General features: G+C 35.7%; 1 protein-coding gene across 4 annotated transcripts in view; it reads right to left on the reverse strand.

The window, feature by feature from the left end:
* Positions 1-11807: 11807 nt before the first annotated feature.
* HSPA4L (heat shock protein family A (Hsp70) member 4 like) overlaps positions 11808-20726 on the reverse strand; it is a 61665-nt gene continuing 52746 nt past the window's right edge. For all 4 annotated transcript variants that reach the window (XM_023636578.2, XM_023636580.2, XM_023636581.2 and 1 more), the window contains exons 19-20: positions 19880-20041; positions 11808-17610 (exon numbers count right to left, since the gene is read on the reverse strand). In XM_023636578.2, coding sequence (XP_023492346.1) covers positions 17422-17610; positions 19880-20041 — 351 coding nt within the window. In that variant the 3' untranslated portion in view covers positions 11808-17421. The remainder of the gene's footprint in view (positions 17611-19879; positions 20042-20726) is intronic.

A 20726-nucleotide genomic window follows, 5' to 3' on the forward strand; every position in this document is an offset into this window, starting at 1 on the left:
CTAGGACTGATTCTGGAACTGTGTGAGGAGCTGTTGGATTCTATTGTCACTTGCACAGTGCCCTGTAAACAGCTCTCCACTGCCCACAAAGAGCTCCTTGGTTTATGGACAGCAGTTCCACAGTGAATAGACATTGTCTTTGGAAGTCCACCACTTTGATTGAAGGAGGTAAAAATAAGTCAGCTCCATAGGCTGAGCTACATGCTGTTTCCCTAGCAGTGATGGAAGAATTGAACTGTGATAAACAGATCCTATGTTTGAGTTTTTTACTGACTCATGGGCAGTGGCCAATGGCCTGGCCGTATGGTCAGGCAGAAGGTTAATGGAAACCTGGCCTATTAAAGGGATGCCCATATGGGGCAAAGCCCTATGGAAATTAGAGGAGTTCATTAGAGTAGGACATGTTAGTGCCCATCAGAAGAACTCCCTTTCAGGTTCGGAAGGTAGGTATCAACAAGCAGATATCCCCGTGTGCTTGCTTGAGGTGGCCATCTGAGTCGATGAGATGAGTGGACACGGGGGTACTGCAGCAGTGCAGAGATGGGCTGAATCTCTTGCATGCTCTAAGGCACAAAATGCCAATAATAACTGTTTTGTCTGCCAACGAGAGAGAGAGAGGGGCCATCCTGGTGGCATAGCTGTTAAGTTCGCACGTTCTGCTTTGGCGGCCCGGGGTTTGCCAGTTCAGATCCCAGCTGCGGACATGGCACTGCTTGGCAAGCCATGCTGTGGTAGGCGTCCCACATATAAACTAGAGGAAGATGGGCACGGATGTTAGCTCAGGGCCAGTCTTCCTCAGCAAAAAGAGGAGGATTGGTGGCAGATGTTAGCTCAGGGCTAATCTTCCTCAAAAAAAAAAAAAAAAAAAAAACCACAAAAACACAAAAAAAACCCACAGAAAAAGAGAGAGACTGCAAATGGCTTTCTGACAGATTCCCTGGTGGGAAGGTCATGATCATAGCTGGTGAATGAGATTAATGCTGGTAGCCCTGGGTTGGGGGTAGGGGGCTACAAATGGTCCTGACAGAAATATACACTGTACTCTGTACTGGGATTTGCTTACCGGGTGGTAGATACAAATGCTCAGAGTGATATAAAAGAACCAGAAAAGAAGGTTTTGCACCAATTTGGATAGCCAGCCATCATTTCTTCAGACCAAAGGACACACTTTATAGCCCATGATGTCCAACAATGGACAGAGGGATATTCTCCTCAGACTACCAGTTTTATAGGGAATTAGAATAGGCAATTAAAACATTGGTGTCTGAAATAGGGAGAGATGAAGGGCTGGCTTACACACCTTCACAAGTGTGCACTCACACTCAACATAAACATGAGTGGGGCTAAAGGAGTGTCCCCATTGGATAGATTTCTTTGTTTTTCTGGTGGATCTGGGGAAGAGGGGGTGGGGAAGGTGCTGGTATTTTTTTCCCTCCACATTACCCCAACTTTTTTTTCCCCTACCTGATGTAGTGGTCATACGACCAGGGCTGCAACTGCAAGGTCTGGAAGCAGAAATGATTTCTAAGCAAGAAATTGTAACTATGTTTTTAACCTTTGTGCCAGAATTCTTAAGGGCCTGATGGGGCAGGATTTGCCTTCACCTCAAGTAGCAAAAGGGGAGCTAACAGTGAGTGCAGCTCTATTGCCTGGTGGTCAGATAGCCCACTAGTTCTGCATCTATGTAACTTTACCCTATAGGAACAGGAATGGACTGAGGAGGAGGACTTGCTACATTAGTATTGCTGCCTCTTATCTAGACCAGCACAGTCCAAACCTAATGTCCCTTCTAAAGGTGGAAAAGTTTGGGTATAAATGGAGAGAAGTGGGAATAGTAGCTGAGAGTAAGGGAATGAATAAATGGGTTATATAATGAGGGAAATCCAGTATTACATTAACACCTCAAAAGAGGCTCAGAGCAAGAGATGATATTGTCTCTTAGCTCAATTACACCAGATGCCTGAAAGGCTGAAGCCATATATTGCTGAGACCACTCCTGCTTCTGGAACCTAACATGATCAAATGGAAGCCTGCCAATCTGAGTGGCCTCATCCTGGGAGACATTTTCATAAGATGATGGAGTGGAGAGTTATTAATGAGTGAATGAGGTTCTGGTAATGTGCCAGTATCCTTCAACTTAGATGATTGCTTTGTTGTAAGGGATCTGTGTTCAAAGACCAGGGGGTGGACTGCAATACTGTGATTTATAAGAACTATGGTAGTACCCCCTTATTTGCAGTTTTGCTTTCCACAGTTTCAGTTACCCACGGTCAACTGTGGTCTGAGAATATTAAATGGAAAATTCCAGAAATAATTCATGTTTTAAATTGTGCACCATTCTGAGTAGCTTGATGAAATCTCACGCCATCCCACCTCGTCCCCATCCAGGACATGAATCATCCCTTTGTCCAGCGTATCCACGCTGTATATGCTACTTGACCATTAGTCTCTTAGTAGCTATCTTGGTTATCAGATTGACAGTCACTGTATTACAGTGCTTGTGTTCAAGTAACCCTTATTTTATTTAATAATGGCCCCAGCGCACAAGAGTAGGGATGCTGGTGATTTGGATATGCCAAAGATAAGCCGTAAAGTGCTTCTTTTAAGTGAAAATGTGAAAGTTCTCAATGAGGAAAGAAAAAAATCGTATGCTCAGTTTGCTAAGATCTATGGTAAGAAGGAATCTTCTATCTGTGAAATTGTGAAGAAGGAAAAAGAAACTTGTTTTGCTGTTGCACCTCAAATATGTATGTATAGGAAAAAATGTAGTATATATATAGTTTGGTACGATTTTTGGTTTCAGGCATTCACTGGGGGCCTTGGAATGTGTCCTCTGCTGATAAGGGGGGACTACTGTATGTATTTGGTCATTCAGATGATCAAAATATATTCAAATTTCTCACATATATTTGGTTTTTATCCACAGATCCTGGCTCACAGCTCCCAAAACTCTTCGAATTTCCTAAGTAATGAGAGCTTAAAAGTGTCTCGTATAAGGTGACTTTTGGAATGCACCTAAGGATAGAGGCTGGTTTCAAGGAGAACTAACCATGTAATTAGAGGGTTGGAACTTTCAGTTCCACCCCCAGACCTCCTGGAAGAGGAGAGGGGCTGGAAGGTAAATCAACCACCAATGGCTAATGATTTAATCAATCATGCCTATGTAATGAAGCCTCCACAAAATCCCAAAAGGATGTAGTTCAGAGAGCTTCTGGGTTGGTGCATGTGGAGATTTGGGGAGAGTCATTTGCCTGGAGAAGGCATGGAAGTTGTATACCCTGTCCCCATACCTTGCCCTGTGTATCTCTCCCTTCTGGCTGTTCCTGAGTTATATCCTTTTATAATAAAGCAGTAATCTAGTAAGTAAAATGTTTCTCTGAATTCTTTGAGTCACAATAGGAAATTAATTGAACCAAAGGACGGGGTTGTGGGAACCTCTGATTTATAGCCGGTTGGTCAGAAGAACAGATAACAACCTGGACTTGCGACTGAAATCCAAGAAGGGGGTTGCTGGAACCTTCAATCTATAGCCAGTTGGTCAGAAGCACAGGTGAGCCCCTGGGCTTGCAATTGGCATCTGAAGTGGTGGGGGGCAGTCTTGTGGGACTGAGCCCTCAAGTAGAATCTGATGCTGTCTCCGGGTAGATAGTGTCTGAATTAAGTTCAGTTGTATGACATCCAGCTGGTACTGGAGTATTGCTTGGATGTGTGGAGAAGTACTCCCCCCAACACCTGCCTTACTCACTTTGGAAATTGGGCCAAGGAACCCAAAATACTTGCATACCTGGAATAAATCTCAACTTGGTTGTGGTGTATAATTCTTTTTATATAGTTTGATTTTATTTGCTCATACTTTGTTGAGGAGTTTTGCATCTGTGTTCATGAGAGATATTGGTCTGTAGTTTTCTTTTCTTGTAATGTCTTTGTCTGGTTTTGGTGTTAGGGTAATGCTGACCTAATAGAATGAATTAGGAATTATTCCCTCTGCTTCTATCTTCTGAAGGAGATTGTAGAGAATTGGTATAATTTCTTCCTTAAATGTTTAGTAGAATTAATCAGTGAACCCATCTGATTCTAGTGCTTTCTGTTTTGGTAGGTTACTCATTATTGATTCAATTTCTTTAAAAGATATAGGCCTATTTAGATTGTCTATTTCTTTTTGTGTGAGTTTTGGCAGATATTGGTCTGTAGTTTTCTTTTCTTGTAATGTCTTTGTCTGGTTTTGGTGTTAGGGTAATGCTGACCTAATAGAATGAATTAGGAATTATTCCCTCTGCTTCTATCTTCTGAAGGAGATTGTAGAGAATTGGTATAATTTCTTCCTTAAATGTTTAGTAGAATTAATCAGTGAACCCATCTGATTCTAGTGCTTTCTGTTTTGGTAGGTTACTCATTATTGATTCAATTTCTTTAAAAGATATAGGCCTATTTAGATTGTCTATTTCTTTTTGTGTGAGTTTTGGCAGATTGTGTCTTTCACAGAATTGGTCTATTTCATCTAAGGTTATCAAATTTGTAGGCATAGAGTTATTCATGGTATTCCTTTATTATCCTCTTAATGTCCATGGGATCTGTAGTGATGTCCCTGCTTTAATTTCTGATATTAGTAATTTGTAACTTCTTTTTTTCTTAGCCTGGTTAGAGGCTTTTGACTTTATTGATCTTTTTAAAGAACAAGCTTGTTTTGTTGATTTTCTCTATTGATTTCTTGTTTTCAATTTCATTGATTTCTGCTCTAATTCTTACTTCTTTTCTTCTGCTTACTTTGAATTTGCTCTTCTGTTTCTAGTTTCCTAAGGTGGAAGCTTAGATGATTGCTTTTAAATCTTTCTTCTTTTCTAATATATGCATTCAGTGCTATAAATTTCCTTCTAAGCACTGCTTTCACTGCATCCCACACATTTTGTATTTTCATTTGGTTCAAAATATTTTTAAATTTCTCTTGAGATCTCTTTGACCCATGTTAATTAGAAGCGTATTGTTTAATCTCCATGTATTTTGGGACTTATGGATTTCAAGTTTAATTCCACTTTGGTCTGACAGCAGACGTCGTATGGTTTCTACTCTTTTACATTTGTTAAGGTATGTCTTATGGTCCTGAATCTGGGTGAATGTTCCATGTGAGCTTGAGAACAATGTGTATTCTGCTGTTTTTGGATGAAGTAGTCTAGATATGTCGATTATATCTAGTTTGTTGATGGTGTTGTTGACTTCAGCTATGTCCTGACTGACTTTCTGCCTGCTGGATATGTCCATTTCTGATAGAGGAGTGTTGAAGTCTCTGTGATAGTGGATTCATCTATTTCCCCTTGCAATTCTATCAGTTTTTGCCTCACATAGTTTGATGTTCTGTTGTTAGGTGCATAAGGATTGTTATGTCTTCTTGGAGAATTGACCCGTTTATCATTATGTAATGCCCTTTTTATCAATGATAACTTCCCTTGCTTTGAAGTCTGCACTGTCTGAAATTAGTATAGCTACTATTACTTTCTTTTGTGTTAGCATGGTATGTGTTTCTCCATCCATTTACTTTTAATCTATATGTATCTTAATATTTAAAGTGGGATTCTTGTAGACAAGTTTAGACAGCTGGGTTTTGTTTTTTGATCCACTCTGACAATCTCTGTCTTTTAATTGGTGGGTTTAGACTATTGAAGTTCAAAGTGATTATTGATATACTTGAATTAATATCTACCATATTTGTTACTGTTTTCTATTTGTTCCCTTGTTCTTTGCTCCTCCTATTGTCTTCCACTCTTTTTCTGCCTTTTTGGTTTTAATTGAGCATTTTATTTTGTTCCATTTTCTCTCCTTTCTTATCAGTTATACTTATTTTTTTTAACTTTTTTTAATGGTTGCCCTAGAGTTTGCAATATACATTTACAACTTATCTAAGTCCACTTTCAAAGAACACTGTACTACTTTGCTATAGATTGAATGTTTGTGTCCCTCCAAAATTCATATATTGAAACCTTATCCCCAATGTGATAGTATTTGGAGGTGGCACTTTTGGGTGGTGATTATGAAGGTGGAACTGTCATGAATGGGACTAGTGCCCTTATGTAAGAGAATCCAGAGAGCTCCCTCACCTCTGCCACCATATGATGACACAGTGAGATGGCTGTCTGTAAACCAGGAAGCAGATTCTCATAGGACAACAAATCTGCTGGTGCCTTGATCTTTGACTTCTCAGCCTCAAGAACTGTGAGGAACAAATTCTGCTGTTTATAAGCCACCCAGTCTATGGTATTCTGTTATATAAGCCTGAACAGACTGACATGCTTCGCAGGTAGTGTGAATACCTTATAATAACAAAATAATACTAATTCCTCCCTCCTGTTCCTTATATTAGTGCTGTCATTCATTTCATTCATATATAAGCATACCTAAGAATGTATACATACATAAGATTTATATATAAGCATATATGATCAAATACATTGTTGCTTTATTTTGAATAAATGTTATGTTAGATCAAGTAAGAATAAGAAAAATAAAAGTTTTTATTTTACCTTCACTTTTTCCTTCTTCAGTGCTCTTCCTTTTTTTTTTTACCCCTGCTTTATCTCCCCAAATCCCCCCCCCCCCCCCATACATAGTTGTATATTCTAGTTGCAGGTCCTTCTAGTTGTGGCATGTGGGACGCTGCCTCCATGTGGCCTGACAAGCAGTGCAATGTCTGCACCCAGGATCCGAAGCAGCGAAACCCTGGGCCACTGCAGTAGAGTGTGAGAACTTAACCACTCGGCCACGGGGCCGGCCCCTCTTCCTTTATGTAGATCTGAGTTTCTGATCTATATTGTTTTCTTTCTCTCTAAAGAACTTCTTTTAACATTTCTTGCAAGGCATTTTTTCGCAAACGTTTTATTTTGAAATAATTTGAAAGTTACAGAAAAGTTACAAAAATAACAGAGAACTCTCGCATTGCCCATTATTCAGTTTCACCAATTTTAACATTTACCACATTTGTTTTATTATTCTGTGTGTATAATATGTATGTATATATTACGTAGTAATATGTAAGTAATAAAAGACTATTATTTATATTTTATGAATCATTTGAAAGTAGGTTGTATGCATTATGCTTTGTTTTTTTGAGGAAGATTAGCTCTGAGCTAACTACTGCCAATCCTCCTCTTTTTGCTGAGGAAGACTTGCCCTGAGCTAACATCCATGCCCATCTTCCTCTACTTTATACGTGGGACGCCTACCACAGCATGGCTTTTGCCAAGCTATGTCATGTCTGCACCCAGGATCTGAACCCGTGAACCCTGGGCCGCCAAGAAGTGGAACATGTGAACTTAACCCCTGTGTCACAGGGCTGGCCCCGCATTAAGCTCTTTTATTCTTTATTTCTAAAATGTGAATTTCCTAAGAACAAGAATATCCTCTTACATAACCAGGGTATTATTATCAAAATCAGGATATTTAACATTGATATAATATATCTACAGTACATATTCTGATTTTGTCAATTGTCCCAATAATATATTTTTTCAGCCTTTTTCTTCCCCCCAGTACAGAATCACCTATTGCATTAAGTTGCTGTATCTTTTAGTAGTCTTCAATTTGGAAGAGTTCCTCAGCCTTTCTTTGTCTTTCCTGAAACTGAAATTTTTGAAGAATTCAAGCCAGTTATTTTACAGAATGTTCCCTAATTTGAGTTTGCCTGATGTTTCCTTATGATTTGATTCAGGTGATGCATTCCTGATTGTAATATTACATAAATGATGTTATATTCTTTCCAGGTTACCACCTTTGGAGACATACTATGTTGTTTGCTTCTCATTAGTGATGTTAATTTGATCTCAATTTCTCCACAGTAAAAATTACTGTCTTTCAAGGGCCAGCCCCAGTGGCCTAGTGGTTAAGTTCAGCATGCTCTGCTTTGGTGGCCTGAAGTTCCTAGGTGTGGACATACACCACTTTGTTAGTAGCCATGCTGTGCTGGTGGCCCACATACTGAAAATAGAGGAAGACTGAGATGGATATTAGCTCAGGGTGAATCTTCCTCAGTCCCTCCCCCAAATTACTGTCTTTCTACTTATGACTAATAAACAAGCTTGATTTTTCAGTTTTAGATTTAGCTCTAAGTTTCTATTGTGGAAGATGAGTAATTATTTACATAGTTGTTTTTATTTTCAGCCCTCTCTGTATGCACTTCATCTGACCTCATCCTCATAATTTTTGTTTATCTGAATATTCAGTTTATATTGTTATTATAATTAAGGAAATATTACTCACAGCTGAGACATAGAATCCTTTCCCTGTTATGTATAACTTTTGGTTTCCCCTACAGTTTAAAAAAACATAAAACAACACTAGTACTCTGAACAACAATTTAAAGAATAATGTGTAATTTGAGGCAGCTGTTAAGAACATCTCATCTCATATCATCATTGGAACAGTTTCCCTCTGTGGTCGCCTGAGTCAAGAGATAACAGTACTTTATTAAGATTGTCCTATTGCCTACATGTAGGCGTTCTGACTGAATGTGAGGATTGCAGGGAACCTTCATTTTCTACCTTCTGTAGCCTGTAACTTTTGAAATATTTATATTGAGCATGAATCTTTCTTAAGATTCTTTTTCTCATAAATTTTTTTCAGATGTACTAAAAAGTAGAGAGAATAATAACTTCCAGTATTCAAGAGTTTTTAAAAAAGGTATGATGGGGTGAGTTCTCCTTTTTTATGACTTTGACTGGAGAAAGTTCCAAGTGGTGCCAGGTTGGTGCAATCTTTACTGGTTGAGGAATCAGAACAGAGTTTGAGCTAACCTCAGCAGTTGAAAAGTGAGGAGGGAGCCACAGAGTGGAAACGATAAATTCTATGTAAAAACTCTGCCCAAATTGTTGACTGTCCCCTGAATTACATATGTGCTGGGGAGACTCTAAGATGCCCAGTTGATTTTAAGAACTGAGCAGAATTTTAAACTGCTGACAACCCTAAGGATGGTAGAGTTGGAATCTGAATTTAGTCTATAAAAGGAACCTGTTTCCTCTACTCACAACACTTCTGACACCAAACGTGTGGGTTTTCCACACCAAGCGATTCTCCAACTCTCTAGATACCTTCTGAGTGTCCTGCAATTCAATTCTGACACTGACTACCTGGAGTTTGTGAGGTCTCAGCAGGTTGATGGCTCAGTTCTTCAGGTGCCAATTGCAAATCCAGACCTCCTTTACTTCTAATTGACCAGCTATAAATTGGTGGTCCCCACAGCCCCCTCCTCAGCTTTGATAATTTGCTAGAATGGCTTACAGAACTCAAGGGAATGTTTTACTTACTATTACTGGCTTATTATAAAGGATACAACTCAGGAACAGCCAATGGAAGAGATGCATAGGACAAGGTATGCTCAGAACTCCCATACCCTCTCCCAGGTGCCACTCCCTCAGTACCTCAATTTGTTCACTAACCTGGAAGCTCTCTCTGAACTCCATTGTTTAGAGTTGTTATGGAGGTTCCATTACGTAGGCATGACTGATTAAATTATTGGCCACTGGTGATTGAACTCAGAGATTTAGAAGTGGGGCTGAAAGTTCCAACCCTCTAATTAGAATGGTTGGTTCCTCTGGCAATCAACTCCCATCCTCCAAGCATAAACTCACATATGGTTGAAAGGGGATTATTATGAATGACAAAAGACACTCCTTTCACCCCTATTAATCAGGATATTCCAAGGGTTTTAGGAGCTTTGTGCCAGGAACTGGGGGTGAAGCCCAAATATCTATATTTCTATCACAATAGCACAGCCCATTTAGTTGCCTACAAAACCAAAAATTCAGTAGTTTTCAAGCAACATAACAAAATCTAGTGTCTCTAAAATGAATTATTTATAATGTCCAGGATAAAATCCAAAATTAGTAGATATTCAGAAAAATAAGGAACTATGACATGCAATTAAAAAAAAGAGAAAAAGCAATCAATGGAGATGAATCACTGGCCAATATGATGGTATGAGCAGTCAAGAATTTTAAAGCAGCTATTATAACTATTATGCTCAAGAATGTTAAAGAAAACATGCTATTAATGAATTAGCAAATAGGAAATTTCACCGCATAAATAGAAACTAGAAAAAGAACCAAATGGAAATCATAGAGACTTCATCATCTACTGACCTGCACTATAAGAAATACCAAAGGAACTTTTTTGGGCTGAGTGGAAATGGTACCAAGTAGAAATTCAGAGCTTCAGGAAGCAATGAAGAACATCAGAAGTGGGAAATATGTGGATGAATACAACAAACCATCACTTTCAATTTCTTAATTAAAGTACAAATCAGTAATTAAAGTAAAAAATTAAAACATTTTGAGGTTTATAGTGCATGTAGATGTAATATATATGCCAAGTATAGAATAAATGAAAATGGGGTAAATTAAATATAGTTGCAAGGTTCTTACATTTGAAGTGAATTGGTACAAAATTAACTCCAGATCATGAAAGTTAAGATATATATTGTGATCCCTAGAGTGACTGCTAAAAACAAAACAACGCAAAGAGGTGTGACCAGTGATGTCAGTGAAAATTGTGGAGTAGGAAACTCTGGGGTTCTGTCCTTCCCTAGAAAAACCCATAAAACTGGCAAAATTGTCAGGATCAAATTTATTGGAACTCGGGAAGATAGTTACAAGTTTACAGCAAGGAAGCAAATGCTTAATTAGGAAAAGGTGAATGAAGCACGATAGGAAAGCTTTGTGGCATTTTCAGTTACCCTTGCCACAGTCCTCTGTTCCCTTGAGGGCAGCAACCTGTGTTCCTAGTGTGGGTTCCTGGTCACAGAGGGAACAGAACAGACCTTGTTTTCAAACAGTTCTGTTTGCCTGTTTTGCCTTGTCTTTGGGATACCAGAAGTACAGGTGTTTGCCTTCGTTTCACTTACCCTGGAACTCTCTGAGGGTGGAGAGTTGGCTATATGGAAGACACTCCTCAAAACCATTGAAAGACAAATGAACAAGTCACTAATACAAAAGAACAAGCTGCTGTGGCAAATGATAGCAGTTGGGGCAAGCAAGAGTCATACAATAGTCACACACCCTGGGAAGAAAAGCTGGGAGTGGGATACTTTGAAACAATAGGGGCTTTGAAAAGTTCCTGTGTATACCAGGGAATCTAAAAGGCACCCACAAATCCATATGCCCAGCACAGGATGCATACTCAGAAAATACCTGAGAAGACTAGCTTTTCACCAATGGTTGATCAGCATAAGCAGGAAGTGAAGGATAGTTTTACACGGTCAGGCTAAACACTGTGTCCTTTTATCCTTTGTTGTGGAACCTCTGTTCATTCAGTTTTCAGGTCCCTTTCAGAGGGAATTATTCCATATGTAGTTGTAGATTTGTTATGTCCGTAGGAGGAGATGAGTTCAGGATCTTTCTATGATGCCATCTTGAAGCCTGTCTCCTCTATCATTTTCATATCCTAACAGGCTAAGTTGTTTGACACTTTTTCCTCAGGAATAGCAATTCTCAAACAGAGGAGCTGTTACAAGAATCTCTGGGGCAGGGAGAGCTCCTCTTTGTCTATTGAAAATTCTAAAGTTTTCAACTTAATTTATTCCTAGGTTTTCTCTTCCGATATAAACCTAAGTTATTCTGTGACAAGACTTCTAACAGTAGTAAACTGCTATTTTAGTTTTCAGAATCAATAGTATCTGAAGGTTTGAAAAATTTGCCAATTTACTCAATTAATAACCTTCAGGCCAAGCAAATTTTTGTAAATGACCCTGATGAGCTGTCCACAAACCACTGTCAAGTCAATGAAGTTCAATATGTGAAAATTAAACATCAGGTGTGCAAAACTCATGGTTCAAGGAATAAACAGGTATGTATTTATTATGATTACATGACTTCTTGACAATGTGCACTGACATCCAAAAATGAATTGCATTTATTATCCATTGCTATTTGTTCACTAGTATGAAGATGCCAATTTATATACAAAGAAAATTTTTATATACTTTGATACTGCCATATGTAAACATTTTTATGGATGTCTGTGAAGCAAAGTATGCCAAATATATATTCCTAGAACGTTACTAATGTAACATCAAAAACCATTCTTATGTCTGATCATTGAAGCTAAGGGTTTATTACATGCAAAATTCAGTTATTTTTATAGACCCATCACACTTGATTATGCCTTTCTGCATTGCACTGGTCACTCTGTACTGAAAACAAACTGGGAAATTGAGAAATCAAATGTAGTTTTCTTAAAAAAAAGAATTACTAGCTAGCCAGAAGTTATTTTACACTAATGACTGGAATCAGTCACTATGCACACAAATTATTTTAATAGTGGTTGGAGAAAAGAAAAAATGACTTGAATGCCGTATTATTAGTACTAAACAATTTGGTAAATTCATTAAAGAATTTGCTTCTCCATACTGTGGCATTAAACAACAATGGCTTCAAGCTACCAAATATAAAAGGTAACTACTTTTAATGTGAGTCTCCTTCCAAGACACTAAGCCATGGAAAGTTTCAGGGAAAAAACCCATAACACCTTAAAGTTTCCATTACATACATTTCCATCTCTAATTACATTTTAACATCTATATTTGGGGTGGGTCCATATGAATTCAAGAACATTTTAACTTAAGGTCTTGGAAGCAAAAAAATTTAGAAAATTCTAAAAAAAACAAGGAAGATGCACAACAAATGTATGTAATCAGAAAGCAGCAAAGAATCAAAGATATCTGATCTTTAACAATGATTTTGAATTTCTGACCCTTGTAATTTTGTCACATTGATAGTTGGATTAAAAACAAGGGATGTTGGTTACTTAATACACAATACTCACAAAATTGACCTCTTTTGGTCCAGAACTATTTAAAAGTATTCTAAGGTCAGAATATGAAAAATCTACTCAAGCCACTATTACATTTTAGAGATATTACATATGGAAACTTATAACATGGCTTTTCAAGTATGAATTTAAGAGTCAAAAAATTCTTAACAATAAGATTGGTTATTAAAATAAAAAGGAGACAAAAGTAATAAAATTAGCTATCAAAGTGATAGGATAGCAGTGAAACTGTTTTTAAAAATCCATGAAATAAAAGACCTAAAGAAGAATTCAAAATAAAAAAGCAAAATATACTTGAGAAAAATGTAATGATTATTTAAGAGTCCAGAACTGGATGAGAGGATAAATAAAACAAGATAGCCAGGAAAGACTAAAATCATTTCCATTTATAGTTTACACACTTTAATTCAATTAAAGTATCCAAAACATGATGATTTTCACTCATCTCTTTATAGGATGGGTCTTTTTTAGGTGTCAATATATTTCCCTAATAATCATCTTGTGACTTTGAACATGACAGTAAATTAGAGATTCCAAAGCAAAGAACATACTATTAATTTTTGTTGTTGTTAGGGATTTTGACCTCCATGACAGACTGAATCAAATGTTGACAATTCAATTATTAGTTTCTTTCTTTGACTTGAAAGCTCCAAGTCGTTTAATAAGGTATTTTAATAGACATGCTTTTTCTTTTAATATCTCATCTAACAATATGCTAGAGGTATACTTCGGGATCTGGAAGATGAAAAAACCATTACCACCTATAGGTGCTGACCACTGCCAGAGACATTCAGGTGTTCTTCTAAGCAGTTTCTAGTTTCACATTCTAAAAAATTCCAGGTGAGTTTCTACTGTATGAAAAAATTACCTGTGAATTTAGTAAGGAAAAAAAAATCTTACAAAAACATCTGGCTGTATTATAAACTCAAAGCTGTTTTCTTAGGAAACATGAGTATATGGAAGAATATTAATTTTAGTGCATTTTAAATTAGAGATATGAAAGTAAAATTAAAATTTTTTTTGTTTCGGTTAAGAATCTTGGTCTTTGATCTGCATTAAATTTTCATTGCTTTTTATTAAAAGAAAAGATTATGTATCTCCTGGGTATTATTTTAAAATGACACTTTGGAATAAATCAGACCAAAAAAAAAAATTTTAAACCTGTTTTTCTTTTTTGGTCAAAAAGTTCTATCTTCTGAAAATGACTGACTGCCTTAAGATCAGTTTGCTAAATGACTGATAAGTATAAAACATATCATAGTAAGAGGATAATATATTAGAATCAAAGTTTATAAGCATCCCTATCTATGTCATTTGGAAAGTCATTAGAGGATAACTTATTTAATTAATGCCATCTGATTTTAAATATTGATATATCAACACAATTAGATATGCCTCTCATTAGGTTTTACAGAATCAAATATCACAAAGCCAAATTGCACTTAAAACTCAAAACTTCCAAAGTTTAATCACAAAATAACATTTACTTTAGAATTGAAGTTTTCTGTTGTAAAATTCTAAAAGGTGAGAAAGATGAAGTTATATTTTTCTAGTCATTTAAGAATCACTCCTAGATCTATGATATGTAAAATTAATGCCAAGGCTTTAATTGGTGTGGACTACTAAATACCAACTATTAAAAACAAAACAAAAAATCCTAATGGGAATGTTTATAGACTTATTATTACAATTCAAAGTTATGAAAATGGAGGGACGGTTATATCTATTTTGGATGAAACTGAAGTCAGCTAGTTTGATCAGTGTATTTAAATATCTATTTAAATAAGGATAATTTTTCAAAGCAAAGATATGTTAATTTGGATAAAATGCTTTAACACTAGCATTTTTTATATTGATAAACGAACCCTAAAATTCACTATAAATAAAGACTATTTAGAAAATAATCATTAATATACTAAAAATTGACCAAAAAAAAAGTCTAAGAAATCTTTATTTTTCCTTAAGAAATAAGTCTAATTACTCTTTTAAAGCTGGGATTATCTGTTGTTCCAATAGCCTAATTTTTTGGTGTGTTGTTTCCAATTGTTTTAAAACTTAAGAATTCTGCATACTGGTAAGGAATTAAACTTTCCTTTGTAATATTAGTTAGCGATCCTTGTTCTCATAATCAGTATAATTGGCTATCAGGAGTTGGTTTCTGAAACGAAGTAATTTATACTTTCCATACAGTCAAAGTGTACTAATCTATATTTATTAATCATCTTAGATAGTTCCTACACACTTAGTTCTTATCTGCTTGCTATAGGAAAACATTCAGTTTTGCTGTGTATCTTTTAAAATAACTTCTAAAATAGTGGCTTATTATTTTGAAACACTCTTTAAATTTTTGTCCAGTACTGTGTATTTCAGCGCAGATTAAAATTAAATTGAACCATACTTTCTACCCAAAACTGTATTAAGGAGAGCATACTCTCTTTTATTAATGTATTCAATAAATAACTACATTATAAGGTTAACAGGCTTTTGAAAATATTAAAGTTGAATAAGTGGGTAGGAAAAGTATACATATTATCTTTGAATGTACTTATGAAGTGTTATATAACTGCAAGAATTGGAATGTGTTATATATCTAGAACACAGAACTACATAAACTGACTAAAGAGAAGGAATGGAAAATGTCAGGATGTACTAGACAATTCAGATGAACATTCATTTCCGAGAAGTTTTTGAGGTATAGCTCCTAACAAAGTGGTTGAAGTTTTGTTAACTCAAGAAAAAGCTATAAACTCCCTACATGTACTGTTATATGTTCCCTTTCATAACTTTGATGCTCTTCCTGAAATGAACCTATATATTCAACATACAAATGAGAAGTAACTGATACAAGCTTTTAAAAAAAAGGTCTCTCATCAATTATTACTAATGGATATATTATTTCATTTTAAGAGTATTAAGACAAGGATAAAGGCTAGAAGACATTAAAAAATACAAGTGGTCTATATGATTTTTTCAATTCAACAAAAGGGACATCTCCCTCAAAAAGGATGAATAAAAATCCCTGCAAAATGCACTGCTTCGTCGTCTCCTTTTAGTGCAGACTACATTGTAGAAACAAAATCTCTCTTAGAGAACTAGTTGTGAGAAATGACTATCCCTAAAGATATTAAACTCTCAATTTTTACTACTTAAGAAAGGCAACATTAATTCTTCTTAATATAAAGATTTAGCTTTGGGAAAAAGTGAGACTTTCAAAATTTTAACCGAGGTCAATCTACTTGATTGGTATTAAACACAAGTGCCCATGCATTGTCTATGCTGCTTTTTTTTTTTGTAGGTTGAAAAGCCATTTCAGTCTGCTTCCATACTTAAATAGTTTCAAGCCTCTGGACAGAACTGAACAATGTGAACAAGTCTGGTGATGAAGCACAGATGAAGTCCTTAAAATGTCTTAATTTCACAGTTTCTTGTCCCATATAATTTATATAAGAAGCACCAAAACTGGAGCCAAGTTCTGAACAGGTAATGTAACAGCAGGAACTATAATTTAATCACATCATATCATATTACAATATGTAACATTCTATATTTTGCCTGTTGATATATGACATAGTTAAGTTTATTACAAGCATTATTTCCTAAGACTTACGGTATAAGTGCTTCTTTTCAAGTATTAGCGCTTATTTAATGGTGTTTATCTATATCTTAACATGAAGTCAATCAATGATAAATGTATATAATGCAATACACTGTGCATTTCTCCCTACTTTGTGTTAAGATAGTAACAAAATCAATTAAGAAAACCAAAACAACTATTAGAACTGAAACAAGGCTATCAACAACACAGATGCCTATCTGAGTGGGTCAACAGCGTTTCCCCTTTAACATGAAGGTATTTTCATCAAAAATGCTTCTTTATCTTTAGGCTAGCATTACTTTAGCAGCAGCTGGTTTTCAGGACAAGTAAATCAGAAGTTCCAAGTGAAAATGACACTGAATTACTCTGAGAAAACATCAACCCACATTACTAATAAAAGAAGCAAACTGCTGGTGTCACCTAACATAAAATTGTGCATTTTCCCTTTCAACATGTGAGTTAGTTCATTTATGTGATGACAACAAAGCTTTGGAGTTCTCATGGCACACCAAGGAGATGCAATAATCTGTCAAGGAACCTCTTGTTTTAATATTTAAATTATAACAATACAATAACTAGAAAATGTCAGTGCCTCGGTGGCTTTAAACCACATAAGTTTCATATTTGTTTTTCAAAATAATGATGCAATTAAATCTATGCTTCTGCAACAATAGTGCAAATACAGTATCCTTTTATGAATAAAGGAGCCGAGGTTTATCCAAGGAGAAGCTTTAAATAAGGTAGATTGTTGCCAACTACATAGCAATCTTGCATGTTTGATATAAAATACATTAGGAAAGCTTAAACTGACTGGTAAATCTATATTCAGCTAAAGCTTCACATAAGCAGCAATGGAAATGAACAGAAGTGCGCTCAATATAAAACACTTTTCAAAACTACTCCAAAAACAAATGACAAAAAGTGGTTAAGAACAAGTGAACATCTGTTGTGTGTACCAGAAGAAGAATGGACCTTGTGGTTACTTGCACTTTTGAATTATGTGAAGGTAAAATTAAGACTTAGTCCACTTCCATCTCTCCAGATTTAGTATGCTGTGAGCTGTCTTTTGTTGTATCTGGTTTAGTTTCAGCCCCACTCTGTCCATCCATTGGTCCATTGTGTTCACCATTAGCTTTTGCTTTGTCTTCAGCAACCTCTACTTTTGGTTTGGGCTTGTAAATGATGGGGTTGCAGAAATTATCCAGTTCCTAAAGAAATGAAGAAAACATTATTTAAAAATATTATAGAACAAGTTACCATTAGCTTACTTACATTTTTTTTTTTGGAGGAAGATCAGCCCTGAGCTAACATCTGCTGCCAATCCTCCTCTTTTTTGCTGAGGAAGCCTGGCCCTGAGCTAACTTCCATGCCCATCTTCCTCTACTTTATATGTGGGATGCCTACCACAGCATGGCTTGCCAAGCAGTGCCATGTCCACACCCAGGATCCGAACTGGTGAACCCCGGGCAGCCCCCAGCAAAACGTGTGCACTTAAACGCTGTGCCACCGGGCTGGCCCCTACCATTAACTTTCTAAATTCCACATTAACTTTTCCAAATTTTCACAGTAACTTTCTAAATTTCCACGTAATTCCACATTACTGAGTTTATGTTAGCTCAGCTCTATAAACAACTGTTTCTTCAAATACCTTAGTGAAGGTTTTACCTTCTGGGCTAATGCATGTCAGTGGTGATAGGAAACTATTCAATCTTTAACAATACTTTTTATATATAATTTCCCTAAAAATTGGTTCCTCATAATTTAAATATAGTTTACTTGGGCAGGACTAACTTTTAATTCATTCTTTTAAGTTATGCCTAATGCTCTGTTATGAAAATTCTGTTAAATTATACCTATTTCATAAATATTTCTCAACATTTACATGAAAATAATTTTAATCAGTGGAGTTATATAACACTAACTTTACTTTTTGAAAATAGCTGAGTAGCCTTTTCTGTTAAAGGATAAATAAGCCATGAAAGTAAATGCAACTTAATAATAATTTAAAAGAAATACAGTGTATTCTCTATATCCTTGCTTTTTTTTTTTTTTAAACAGAAATAAGACCATGAAAATCTTTCAAGATCAGTGTCACGGAGATTGGGATAGGGATGGAAATATAGGGAGTAACATCCTGGGGGAATGTTTTAGTGGCAAACTGCTCTTATCACACTCCACAACTCATCTGATTAGGAATAAATTTTTACAGCTTCTTAGCAATACTTTCTTAAAAGAAAAATACTTTTTTGCTCTACTTGATTTAAAAAACATACCTGTTTTTGTTCAAAAAAATCAAATACCTAAAAACATACTGAACTAGATTAAAAAATCACCTGAAATTCCATCTCTTACAGATTAACATTAACATCATTTTGGTGGACATCCTTCTAGATGTATATCCACGCAGACACATATATACAAATATATAAATCTATGAACATGCTAATTTATACAGTGAGATAACTTTAATTAGATTCTGTAATCTCCTTTTTCACTCAATATGTTGTACACATCTTTATCGAAATAGATATATCTCTGGATCTAAAATATATTTAATGGTTGCAATGTGTGGTATGGATGCATCAATTCATCTAGTGCCTTACTGATAGGTATTTAGGTTATTTCCAACTTTTTGCTATTATAAGCAAGGGTATTTACCTGCATATACTTGTGCAATGATCAATTTAGGATGAATTCCTAGAATTATGATTTCTGGGTTAAAGGATATACTTTAAATTTCTATACATATTCTGATACAATGTCCCAGAAAAGTTGTAACAAATTTAACCAAGTTGTTCAGGGAGAGCATCCATCTCTTCACACCCTTAACAATTATGGCAAAGATTATAAATGTAAACACAACCAAATCAGAGGAGTGAAAAGAGAGATTTGCATTTTGTAGATTAATGATGAGAATGAACACCTTTTCATACATTTATTGGACATGTATTTCTTCTTTTGTCAATTGCTTATCCAATGTCTTTACTCATTTTTCTAATGCTGATCTTTATTATAAAGTTTGATCCGTATTTTTCATGGTGTTTCTATGATAACCTTTGACATTTTCATGAATAATGTTGTTTAGACTGGAAAGTTTATCTCAGAAATAAGATTTTACCATAGAATTTTACACATTTCAAATTATGTCAAAGACAGACCTATACTGCAAAGTTTTACAATGGAGACTTAGAAGTCTTATCCAATATAGAAAAGTCTGACAAATTTGACAGTCAGAAGTTGGCATATTCCTTTTTTTCATTCTGTATTACATTTAAAATTTAAAAAATAGCCTTGTCTATGTGACTGATTAAATCAAGGAACAGCGATTTCCCACCTAGAAACTTTTTTCAAAATAAAAAATTAGCCTTAAATTTCTGTTTTTCTAAGTTCTTTTTCAAGTTATTTCTCAAAGTATAGTTCCCATTAAAAAATGTTAGTGCTTGAACCCATTAAAAAGAGTATTGTATAGTTTCTTACCTTTGACTTTGCAACTATTTCTGAAACTTTCACCACAGGATCTTGAGTGAGACTTAGTTTGTTTTGTGCATTCATCTTACTGTTCAGCCAACTCATTGCTTCACTGATATATTTTTCAACTTTTTCCATTTCAGCAGGATCCAAATGATCATATCTTTCATCCTATTAAAGAAACCTTAAGTTTTCAGTAAGCAACAATTTATTAATAATTTCTACTTAGAAGATTTAGACTCTTATTGAGTGTATACCTCACACATATCCATGTGAAGAAGCCACATACAAATTACATAAAATTGAAGAGACTGAGGAAAAAAAATTGGTATGGGTTTTTAAAAGGAAAGCCTTTCTGAAGAAGTCAGGTTTGGAAAAGAATGACTTTTGAATGAGAACATTCAAGGGAAAAGTACTTACTCAAGAAAGAAGCTCCATGAACAATTCATATTAGGGAATAGAGAGAAATTAAAAAAGCAGGCATACAGCAAGCTAGACAGAAAACTCTGAATATATGACAGAACAATATGGTAAGCTGTTAATAAGGAGAGTTACATAAAATTCCATCTGAAAAAGAGAACTGTAGCTGCCACATATAGGAAACAATCTAAGAAGACATAGTTTAGATTGGTGGCCACAAAACCAGAAAGAAATGGCAATGCAACATATAGAAAGAGGATCTCCTGATGGATTATAGATTGGACATGGAAAATAAAAGGAGGGCCGGCCCCATGGCTGAGTGGTTAAGTTCGTGCGCTCTGCTGCAGCGGCCCAGGGTTTCACTGGCTGGGATCCTGGGCGCGGACATGGCACCGCTCGTCAGGCCACGTTGAGGCGGCGTCCCATATGCCACAAC

The sequence above is a fragment of the Equus caballus genome, chromosome 2, assembly GCF_041296265.1.
Source record: "Equus caballus isolate H_3958 breed thoroughbred chromosome 2, TB-T2T, whole genome shotgun sequence".
Classification (NCBI taxonomy): Eukaryota; Metazoa; Chordata; class Mammalia; order Perissodactyla; family Equidae; genus Equus; species Equus caballus.